Raw genomic sequence first — 12,100 nt, forward strand, 5'->3', positions numbered from 1 at the left:
AAAAAAAAAAAAAAAAAAAAAAAAAGGCTGGATAGTTCTTCATTCTCCAAATAAAATTCAACCTGCTATCTCCACACTATGAGACCAAGTATCACTCCCATGCATTTCCATTCAGGCCATACTAAACTGACATAAATACTGACAGTTGCCTTCATGCACCCAGGACCTTGTTCAAACCATCTCTCAAATTCAAATACCCTTTCATCAACTTTACTCTAGTCCAAAATGCTACCTCCCCTATGAAATTGGCTCTAGACTCCAACAGGAATCAATCATTTCTTTCACTCTGTGCTTCCAAAGGAATCTATAACTCCATCATAACACTTTACATATATCTACCTTTTTATTGAATTGTGCTGTTTTCCCACCACATTATAAATTCTAAGAGAATAGAGACTGTGTCATATGCATTTATTAACCCTCCAAAGAACCCACAAAAGTGTCTTAAGCATGGCAGGATCTTAAAAAATGTAGAACAAAACTGAACATACCTGCTGGCAGCTCTCTAAATCGTAGGTATTCCATTGACCGTGTAGTCACAAGTGGTTTTTGAGGATAATAGAGAACATGGGCCAACGTATCCATACGAACATGAAAGTTGGTAATATAAACCCCCATAGCCTGCTTACCCATAGCAGACTGGTATGTGTTTCTAGGGGACTAAAGGTAGAAATGAAAAGCAGAATCGGTGAAAATTTAATTACTTCTAAATAAACAGACTTTACAGGGTACTTCATAAATCAGAAATATGGTTGGTAAAGTTCCTATTCTTTCCGAAAGATAAGTGATAACCATTTGGAATAATTAGTTATGGCTCTTAGGAGTCAAACACAAGAATAAGCATATTAAATGCTGTAGTTCATCGTCTTTACACTAAAAGGCTTTTCTTCCAGAAAAAACTACAGACTAATCTCTAATTTTTATTCTACTTCCCCCAATTCCTCACAAAGCATAATCAAAAACTGCTACCAACCTGGTTATGATCAGGAAAAGGAATAATAGATGCACAGACACCAAGAATCATTGATGGATGAATCTCACAGTGCGTATATGTGGAACAATAAGCTACTTCTTTCTCTTGTAAATCATCTGGGGTCATTGCGAGCATCACTGTTTCTTCTTCTAGAGTATCAATATATTCTACTACCCCACTGGCCACAAGATCCTGCCAACTAAAAAAGAATTCATTTAATTTCCTTACTTCCTGAACTATTTTAGTTAACTAGGCTTCCTACTTAATAAAGAGTATTCCTGTATCTGTATGCATTCACATAGAAAGAGTCCCAAAATAAGCATATTATTGTTAACAGTGAAAGAAACAAGTTACTGAACAATACACATAAAGTATGGCTCTGTAACTACTGTTAGTTTGTTTTGCTCTGCTCTGATCTAAAGAACCTACTTGTGGGGCTAGGGTGAGTATATAAAAACAAAAAATAAGGTCTGGAAGAACAAATACCCCAAATGGTAACAGTATTTACTTCTGAAAAGGAGAGTGTGAATTGGGGGCTTTTATATATTTTTATTACACCTATTTTTTGAATTTTTAACAATAAAAATATATACATTCATATATCACTAATAATAAATTGTAAAAGATTCTTTTTATTAAATTTATTATTATATTATGTTATACATTATCACATCGGTTATCTTTCTTTTTGGTGGTCGCACCACACGGCATGCAGGATCCTAACTCCCCAACCAGGGATCGAACCCATTCCCCATGCAGTGAAAGCACAGAGGTTATTGCTTATTAGTAGTAGAGGTAGTCTTTACCATGTCACAAAGACTTTTACGCTTAAATAAAACCCTAAAAGTCTCTTACTTGATAACAAAAATTTAAAAAAAGCAAATGTGACTGCTAATGAGTACAGAGTTTCTTTCCGGGTCAATGAAAATATTCTGGAATTAGATAGTGGTAATGGTTGCACAATGTTGTGACTATACTAAAAACCACCGAACTACATGGTTTAAAATGCTTAATTTTAGGGCATGTGAATTATATCTAACTTTTTTTCTAACTGCATGTTCTTACCTGTAGTTGTTATATTCTCTCTCTTTCAATTGATCAATGTGTCTCTTCTTCAAAAGTAGCTTTTGTTTTTCCACAATCAGAAGTGGTCTACAAATACGGCCTGCATCTGTATAGATCCGAATCTCCCTCTCTCGAATATCTCTGATCATAGAAACCTATACATAAAAAGACAAAACAGTCTCATGAACTTTTATTTTCTCTGTATCATTAAGGCTTAGCTAAAAATACAACAGGATTAATAGATTATCAAATAAGATTAATAGATCTTAGTTTATCATTGTTCAATATACTAAAAACCTAGGTATAATTTAAAATTTTATATAGGATAAATATCTAACCTTGGTAATTATAAAGCTGAACAACATCTGGTAATAATGTCATGCAAAATAAATTAAAATGAAGAAAATATATGTTTGATATCACAAATACTAGTATATTTCTTATTTTCTTGTTTTCCCTCTTTGGTAATTACATGTACTTCACATGTGTAACCTTTCAATATCCAGCCCTATATCACTCTGCCTTGATCAGGCTTTCCCAGTAATAAGCCTGACTTCTCACAATCACCTATAAGACAAATGGTTTATAGTCTAGCTCTCTAATACAGCAGTCACTAGCCACATGTCACTACTGAGCACTTGAAATGTGGCCATTCTGAAAGGAGATATGCTGTAAGTATAAACTACTCACTGGATTTCAAAGATAGTACAAAAAAATAAAATAAAATTTATCATTAATAATTTTCCATTGATTATATGTTGAAATTGTAATATTTTTGATGTATCCGGTCAAATAAAATATATTGAAATTATTTTCATCTATTTCTTTTTTTGGGGGGGCCACGCCACATGGCTCACGGGATCTTAGTTCCCCGACGAGGAAATGAACCCGCGTCCTTGGCAGTGAAAGTGCAGAGTCCTAACCACTGGACCACCAGGGAATTCCCTTTTTTTTACTTTTTTAACATCACTACTAGAAAAACATAAATTGCATACGTTAACTTGCATTATATTTCTACTGGATAGTGCTAGAAAATATATTCCTGGAAAACATCAAAAATATTTTGGGAAAACTTACAATAAAGAACATAATATTAAAAGCACTACAGAATCTGAAGTGCCAATATAAAAAGAAATAAGTCAAGAAGTAAACAAATAAGAATCTTCAGTAAATTATCTAAATCTAATATATAATCTTAAAAGTCAACTAAGAAATGAATTGCCAATGAGTTGGGAAATGGAAAACACATTGGTATTTCTACACAAAAGTACTTTTAAAAAGTGAAATCACCATCTGGATACTTTTATTAAAGAAAAGATTGGGTGGGGAATTCCTTGGTGGTCCAGTGGTTAGGACTCTGCGATTTCACTGCCGGGGCCCAGGTTCGATCCCTGGTGGGAGAACTAAAACCACGCAAGCAACTCAATGCAGCCAAAAAAAAGAAAGAAATTAAAGATTGGGTTTATTTAAGAAAGGAAAGGTTTGGGTTACTCAGTTTTAAAATGATAGTAAATCGTAAAAGCTTGATCAAAAACACCAAGTTCTCCCAAAGTAAAGAGTGAAAAGCCAAGAAGAAGATAAGTCCCACATTCCTAGCCCACTTCCTGTCCTTAGAAAACAATCTGAGATGAAACACTGTGTTTATGAGCAAAAACACCATGCGTGGCATTCTCAAATGCTTACCTTGAATCCTTAGAGAATTCCTAATAGAATATAGAATATTACAGTACAGTTAATAGAATATAGCTCTTGTCTTAACAGGAAGACATAAACTGAGCTGCGTCTCCTCAAAGGCCAAACAGTATCTTGTTCCAAAGGAAATATGTGTTCTTGAGAGGACTATTGACAGGAAAGCCTAACAGGTCCAACACAAGGCTAAAATTAGAAATGGGTAAAATGAGGACCTCTGATTATCAGAAAATATGAAGGAAAAGAAAAAGTACTAGACTCCTGAAAAATATACACAATTTTCCCACTAAAAAGGTCCCAACAACACTCTCCAATAGGAGATTAAAGAGCCTAGCCCAAGGACATAGGGTCCATTTATAGTTTCAACAAACACTCAGTGTCAGACACTACATGTCAGGCACCATGCTCAGAACTCAAAATACAAAGTCATATTAAGACACGTTCCCTGACTCTGAGAAGTTAATAGTTTAGAAAGTGAGGTAGACAAATAAATCAACAGTTACTATCTGGTATAAGCATTCTGCCAGAAGTTATTTAAGGAAAATATGCCACATATAGTCACAGAGATAGATCTAAATCAGGGGCTCAGCGAACAGCCTGCAGGCCAAATCTGCCCTCACCTGCCATCTATTTTTTTTAAATAAAGTTTTACTGATTTATGTATTGTCTATGGCTACTTTTTACTACAACAGCAGCGTTGAATACACACCAGACACTGTAAGGTAAACCAAGACTAAAATATTTAACATCTGGTCCTTTAAAGAAAATGTTTGCCAACCTCTGATCTAAATCAAACTGGGTGGTCAGGTGAAATATCCTGAAGGAGACGAGAGTTAACACTAGAGTTTTGCAGAATTGGTGAGATTTACCTAAAAAAAAGTAATAAGCACCCTTTTCCCTATTACCCATTTTTGAGGACGCATGGGTGACAAGGAGCACAAGCATTCCAGGTTGAGGGAATGGGCCCATGGAAAGGTAAAGAGGCCTAAAACAGCATGAAGAATTTAATTTTATCCTAGAGAAGACAGAAAACCTAAAGGCAGCTCTCAGCAGAAACACCTGGCATTAACAAAGTTCTCAATCACAAATAACACAACCAATTTTGGTTCTTAGGCTTTCTCTTAGCCTTGCCTGCCACATTCAAGTGAAGCATGCTGTTCCTGACTTCTTCAAGCCATGAATAGGCCTGGGTCAAAATCCAGGGTTTGCCTGCTAGAGGAAGGCCTGGAGCAGCCAAACCTCGATTCTCTGCTTTGCTACACAGACAGGAGGTCAGCTTAAGTGTGTTACAGTTTCTCTCCAAATCCACTTTCACCGAGACAGACCCAAAGGTGTAGATTTGGGGAAATCAAAAGCCTGAGCCCAGCCCTCAATACAGTACACTAAAAGCAAAAGCCCTATTTTGGGGAGGAATAAAGCTCATACAGTATTTTGATGACTAAAAAAAAAAAATCCATCCTAATCCCAGAGCTCTTCAGCATCCACCTAAACATAAAGGAATCTAATAGAGGTGTATCACATTTCATGAATGAATCTCTGGATTCCGACAAAGGAGAAATCAGATATTCACTCGCTTTTTAAAAGCACTGTAGTCAGCCTTACAAAAAGATTCTCAAAAGAATTTTTTACTTCAAAATGTAATTTGAATTCCAAAATATAATTTAATAACAAATTACATGTCAAAATTTTAGATGCGTATATCTAAGGCATTAAAGCAAACAATACCTTATAATTAAATCTAGCTCAAAACATCTAGACTTTTGAAAATGTACTTTACAATTCAAAGGAAACAGTTCAAGAAAGATACCAATGCAAAGATAACTTTCACTAGTCTTTATGCCTCGTTTGGAAATCCCAGAGATCATGTCCTCTTAATTAATTAAGGACTCTTACTTCAGACACAATGATGTCCATCTGACGCCTCAATTTCCGTAGAGTGTTCATAAGTTGTTCAGGATCTTTATGTATTCCAACCCAGCAGCCATTAACAAAAATCTTGGTTGCACTAAAATGCAAAACCAAAAGCATTCTGCACTTAGTAACCCTCTAATAAGTTATAACTGAAGATTAACAAGTTTTTTCTTAAAATGTATTTATACACACTCAGCAATAGCTGCAGGAGAAATTTCTTCTAAATTTTCCATACTCCATTCTTCTAAAAATTCCAGGATTGGAGAAGGCTGAGATCCAACTGAAATATAAGCCATCAGAGCTAAATTCTTCACAAGTCCTACAGCATGGCCCTTGGAATAAATAAAGTACATATTACTCATACTGATTTAACATGCCTATCCAAATTCTTTTCCACAAACATTTTCCTCCAATTTGATTTCAGAATATACTCTTACTTCCTAAGAACAAAATTATAATATCTTAGTTCTAAACTATACTACATAGTTAAATAAAATTATAAGTAATTATAAGTAACAAAAACTTTCTTATAAAAGTAATTATACCCTACTGATTACTGTTGGACTTTGTCTTGAACATAAATTCTAATGCATTACCTCTGGAGTCTCAGCAGGACACACCATTCCCCACAACGTATTATGCAACTGTCTTGGTTTTGCTAGCTTGCCATCTCTACCAATGGGAGAATTTAAACGACGCAGGTGAGAAAGAGTAGATGCAAAAGTTAGGCGGTTTAATACCTAGAAAACAATAGCAAATCTTTAAAGTTTGGGCATTTCGGTTACTCACACTATCACATTTTTGGCAAATACTAGAATCAGGCCAAGTCATATTTTTACATATAATCCACTCAGTGTCCAACTGTCCCCACCCCTCCCTCCTTTCTCCATCCTGCCCTGGATAATCTTATTCACCCCTGTAACTTAACTGACCCTTACAGCAGGGATGGCAAATATATGACATACAATTCTAACATACCACATAAATGTTTTGTTTACGGTCTATCTCCAACCACTAGGATGTTAGTTCCACAAAGGTGGGGAATTTTTATTTGTTTGTTTCGTTCTCTGTTGTATCCCTGTACCTAGAACAGTACACTTGGCATACATTAGGCACTCAGTAAGTCTTATACGCTACCAACTCACATTCCTTTGATCATAGCAGACATCACTAATCCATCCGAGAAATTTTCCCAGGCTGAGGCCTCTGAATCCAACACAGAGATTCAACACTTACAGAACACTAAGCAAGGTAATACTTGTAAGTAAGGTAATATTTAGAGGGATATAAAGCAAGCAACACAAGCTCAATGTACCTAATAACAAAATCACCACATCCCCCAGCCCTACAACAACCCATCCTCTTTCTTCTTCCTAAGTCTCCTATCATTGTTAATGGCATCACCCTTCCCTTTATCTCCCCATCTAGAAATCTCAAGGTATTTTTGTCTCTGACTTCCTCCTTTCACATATAATAAACAATAAACATATCCTGTCAACTCTATTTTCAAACTTTCTCAAAAAACCATTCCCAATGTCACAGCAATAAACCAGCCCCTTACCTCTTACCTATACTATTGCCATCAGCTCATAAGCTCCTGTAATGTCCTCTCCAATCTACTCTCCTCAGTTACCAGAATTATTAAAACACAGATATAGATAAGTTCACATCACTCACTGAATTAAAAAATATTAAACAGTTCCCTGCCAACTAGAGCAGCATGACTCTGAAGCTCTTCTCAATGAAGTCCCAGATGACCTTCCCCTACCATCAGTCTCCAGAACTCCTGTACTCCATTCACATTGCCAAACACCCTCTCACCTCCACAACTCTGACCACGCTACTGCCACAGAATGGAATGTACTACCCCATTCTGCTCTGTCTGGTGAAATGTTACCACGTCCATAGAAGACATACGACCCACCTCCAGGAAGAACTGTTCTCTTCTCTCTACTTTTCCATCATTCAACTAATCAGTCACAAAGTCTTACAAAACTTACTTCCGAAATATTTCTCAAATTTGACTCCACTCTCCACCTCTACGAAACTGCTCTAGTGCAGCCCCTAATTATTTCTCACTAAGGCTGTTGCAACAATCTTTCTGCCACCAACTCTGCCCTTCTCAAATCTTTCTCCACACTGCCAATTACTGTGAAGCTACCTAAAAAGCAAAAATGAACATGTCACTCCCCTCTATGAGGTGTTCCAGCTCTCCACTCCAACCCCATCTTCCTAACTCTCCCGCTTTGATTTGAAAATCCAAGAATGTTCTAGCTCCTTCCACATACACATGCTCTTTTCTCCCTGTCCCTTTGTTCAGGATATTAAGTTTTCTCCAGTTTTCCTGTGAGCTACTGGTTCTACCCTCCTCCAAGACTTGGGCTATTTCCCAACTACCCTTCAAGAATGAGCTCAACTGTCACCTCCTAAAGAAAACACTTCTTTTCATCCTTTCAGCCAGGGCTTAATGCCTTTCTCCAGCATCCCCACAGAGCAGGTGTGCACAGCTCTCATTTAATACTCACTGTATCATGCTGTAATATCTGTTTACATCTATGAGTAGAGACTGTGAACTACTGAAGATCAAGGATCATGTTTTATTCATTTCTGTATCTCCAATGTGTGACAGAGTGCCTGGCACATCTTAAGTCCCAGTACACACACTGAACTGAATTGGCAGGATGGCATTTATCATAATTCAGCTCAAGGCAGAATGAACTGTACATGGACGAATGTTTCCTCTAATAGATGGTAAGCTCGAGGGCTGGAAGAGCATCTCATTCAACTCTGTGAACCCAGCATCACAAACACCAAGTAGACTCAACAAATCCTTACTAAACTAAAAGGAACTAGAAATTTAACTGGACTATAAGCATCCTTCCAGAATTTCTTAAGGCATCTAGGTTTCTAGGAATCAGGAGCTTAAAGTTGGTGTCTGAATGCCAAATTAATCAGGTGATGCTGGTATAGGCTAGTTAAAAAAAAAAAAAAAAAAAGAGGGGGAGATCCCCTCCATAAAGCTAGACATATACACTATAAATTTTCAATCTTATATGAAAATACAAAAAATAAATTAAAAATACCTAGTGAGACATTTTTGTAAAAGGTTTCCCCCATTACTCCTGAGAGTAGCTATCGCAATCACTGTACATAACAACAGGCCAACATAGAGAAATCACTGTTAGAAGTATTACATTTTGCAAAAATGGAAGCAGATGCCCATCTATTCTCTGGGTATCAGCTTCTAATACAGAGCTTTTAAGACAGAAAAACTGGGACTTCCTTGGTGGCACAGTGGTTGGGAGTCCACCTGCCAATGCAGGGGACATGGGTTCAACCCCTGGTCTGGGAGGATCCCACATGCCACGGAGCAACTAAGCCCGTGTACCACAACTACTGAGCCTGCGCTCTAGAGCTTGTGAGCCACAACTACTGAGCCTGCGTGCCACAACTACTGAAGCCCACGCACCTAGAGCCTGTGCTCCGCAATGAGAAGCCAATGCAACAAGAAGCCCACGCGCCGCATGAAGAGTAGCCCCCACTCACAGCAACTAAAGAGAAAAGCCCGTGCACAGCAACGAAAACCCAATGTAGCCAAAAATAAATAAATTAATTAATTAAAAAAGAATATTTAAGGCATTTAAAAAAAACAGAAAAATTTCACAAACATGGACTGTCTCACCTCCCAAGAAGCTACTCGAATTCATTAAATATCTTGATGCAAGTCAAAACTTTTAAATCTCTCTTAGTAATGCTAACAGCTAATTTAAGAAAAATTTCACTTTCATAATTCAAAAGCCCCCAAGTACTTTTTATATCTGACCAAGAAAAAAAAAAGGCAAAACAATTTACATTCAGTGAATGAAAGATTCTATCAGTCCCATAACATTTTCTTATCAAACCTGTAGTCACAGTTAACATCCTTACCTGAGATACTCCAGCTCTGGCTTGATGAGCTTTCTTTTGGTCACCCCAGTTCCCAGTAGCTAAAGAGTATTTTAGGCCATCAGATATAATCCTTGTCTTAATTGCCAACTCCAAGTTAAAATCCTTTCCTCGATCAATGAACTTCTGGGCATAGATCCGTACTTCTTTAAGCAAATTCTTAAACATTCTGCCCAATAAAATGTTTTAAACATGTAAAGGTCTACAATATGCATCCTTAACAAGGACAATATTGCCCACAAGGGGGCGAAAAGTGGTTGAGGTAGAGGGAGGGAAGCGTTATTACTTTTTATATAAAAAGCACAGACGTACATATGGTACATAAACATATACAAGCAAAGCAATTAGAGAAAAATAGTCAAAAGAGGCCCCTTAGTGGGGCAATAACAAAACGAGGTTGAAAAACACTAATATACAACATAATAAATAACAGAACACGTACAAAACATTGCTAATATTATTTCTGTATTAAATTACCCACATTATTTTTACAAATAAGTTTTTCTAATTATAGAAGTATTATATGTTCATTATAGAATATGGAAAATATAAAAACATATCAAGAATAAGATAAAAATCACATATAACCCCAATACTGAGACAACCACTGCTAATATCTTGATAGACTTCCTTCCAGCTTTTGTTTTTATAAACTGCAAAGCAGAACTAATAAAATTCCAGTATCAGCACTTAGAAAATCAAGGCAATAATTCAGCTTTCTCAAATGCTTTGTAAAGGTAGAGAAAACATAAACAAGTTATAAATTTCCTCACAATCTTGAAATTCTCAAATTTGAAGTATCAATAGAACTAAACTGGGCAAGTGGCAAAGAATGTAGCTAACTTCATGTGTACCCAATATGGATGCCAAGATAGTTTAGCATCTCAAGTGCAATAACCAATCTAAAGTGAAATCTCTCTACTTTTAACAATATCATTCTGTAATTCCTTACCCTCTAAATAAGAATGCAAGTAGTGGTCCAGCAAGGTCCAATCTTTTGTTTCCATAATGATCTCTGTCATCTAATTCTCTTCTACCCAAAGCTGCTAGCAGCAACCTATGAACCATGTACCTTTAAAAAAAGAAAAGAAAGAAGTAAAAAAGAAAGCACATGGTTTGGGATTTTTTTTAAACTTACACATTAAAAACATCAATTTTGACATTTTTAGCTTTAAGAAAAATTTTATCTCAACCACAGCTTGGCAAAGAACTTAAAACAATGAAATTTGACATACCCCAAGAAATAAGCTTTCTTGGTCTCACAAAAATCACTGACGCCAACATGAGGGAGCATTTCTTTCTGTAATACTTCCTTTGCATATTTAATCCTTTTCTCTTTGGTGACACCAGGCTTTGCCCCTCTTGAACCAATGAAATTTAGTGCGACATTCTGTTCTTGGATGACAAAAGCTTCATCGAGAGAAGGTTTAACCTAGCAGTTAATTTAAATAAAAATTATTTTCAAATTCATATCTTTACTTTAAAATAAAGCAACTGTCACTTAATTTATGTTAAATATCCCTATGAACCTAACTGAATATGCAAATATTTTTAGAAATTCAGGGAATCACAAAATCTTAGAACTTGAAGACACCTTAGAGATCTAGGGACCTCTGAAAAAAATCCACTCATCAGCACAATTATACTTTCCAGAAAAATACAAATAATTCCATTATAACAGAGCACAGTGAGTCTTGGGGATGTTTTGTTTTTTACATTTTAATGAACAGTAGCTTTAAAAAGTTCCTTTCAAATATCTAAAATCAATTTAGAGAAGTTTAACACTCAAATTAAAATTTACTAAGTCTCAAATGAATAAACGTGTCATACTGTTTTCAGCCTTGGTTTAAAAGGTTATCTTTTAAGTATCTAAATACTTATTATCTTTAAGTTCAAAAAAAAAAAGCATATGACTATTGCCAAAAATCTAACCAGAATCCATTTTTGTCATGTAACCATATCAATAAATACTCTAATAAATAAAATATACTCCACCTTCTTTGTGACCGATGTTTAGCCTGTATTTTACCTTATTTCTCTGTAGTCTTAAAGACTCTGGATGATTCAGGACAACTTTAAGAATACCAACTACTCCTTAGCCAAGGATCATCAATGGAAAAGACTGATAAGGAAATGCTTATTTCTCTACACTCAACAATCCTTCCCACAAAAATAATAACTTTACAGTGGCGGAACCTAACAGACGGTACTGTGAAATTAACATTACCAATAATGGGACAAAATAAAATCATATGACTCCTGATATGATGCCCTGGGAAGCACACAATATGATCTCTGTATTTGTCCTGCCAGAAAATGCATAAATTGAATCAAATCATGAGGAAATATCAGAAAAACCCAAATTGAAGGATATTCTACAAAATAAATGGCCTATCCTATCCAAAAACTTCAGTGTCATGAAACACTAAGGAAAAAGACAAGGGAAGATTAAAAGAGACTAAAGAGACATAAAAACAACACGTAATACATTATCCTAGATTGGATTTTGAACCAGGA

At 35.9% G+C, this 12,100-nt stretch overlaps 1 protein-coding gene across 2 annotated transcripts in view; it reads right to left on the bottom strand.

Annotated features, from left to right (window-relative positions):
• The window catches only part of POLR2B (RNA polymerase II subunit B), a 45,690-nt gene that overhangs the window by 17,279 nt on the left and 16,311 nt on the right, over nucleotides 1–12,100 (bottom strand). For both annotated transcript variants that reach the window (XM_024746630.1, XM_024746631.1), the window contains 9 exons: nucleotides 10,819–11,015; nucleotides 10,536–10,655; nucleotides 9,566–9,752; nucleotides 6,235–6,378; nucleotides 5,831–5,970; nucleotides 5,621–5,732; nucleotides 2,039–2,193; nucleotides 974–1,172; nucleotides 492–660 (listed from right to left, as the gene is read on the bottom strand). In XM_024746630.1, coding sequence (XP_024602398.1) covers nucleotides 492–660; nucleotides 974–1,172; nucleotides 2,039–2,193; nucleotides 5,621–5,732; nucleotides 5,831–5,970; nucleotides 6,235–6,378; nucleotides 9,566–9,752; nucleotides 10,536–10,655; nucleotides 10,819–11,015 — 1,423 coding nt within the window. The remainder of the gene's footprint in view (nucleotides 1–491; nucleotides 661–973; nucleotides 1,173–2,038; nucleotides 2,194–5,620; nucleotides 5,733–5,830; nucleotides 5,971–6,234; nucleotides 6,379–9,565; nucleotides 9,753–10,535; nucleotides 10,656–10,818; nucleotides 11,016–12,100) is intronic.

The sequence above is a fragment of the Neophocaena asiaeorientalis genome, unplaced genomic scaffold (assembly GCF_003031525.2).
Source record: "Neophocaena asiaeorientalis asiaeorientalis breed wild unplaced genomic scaffold, Neophocaena_asiaeorientalis_V1.1 scaffold19, whole genome shotgun sequence".
NCBI classification, from domain to species: Eukaryota; Metazoa; Chordata; class Mammalia; order Artiodactyla; family Phocoenidae; genus Neophocaena; species Neophocaena asiaeorientalis.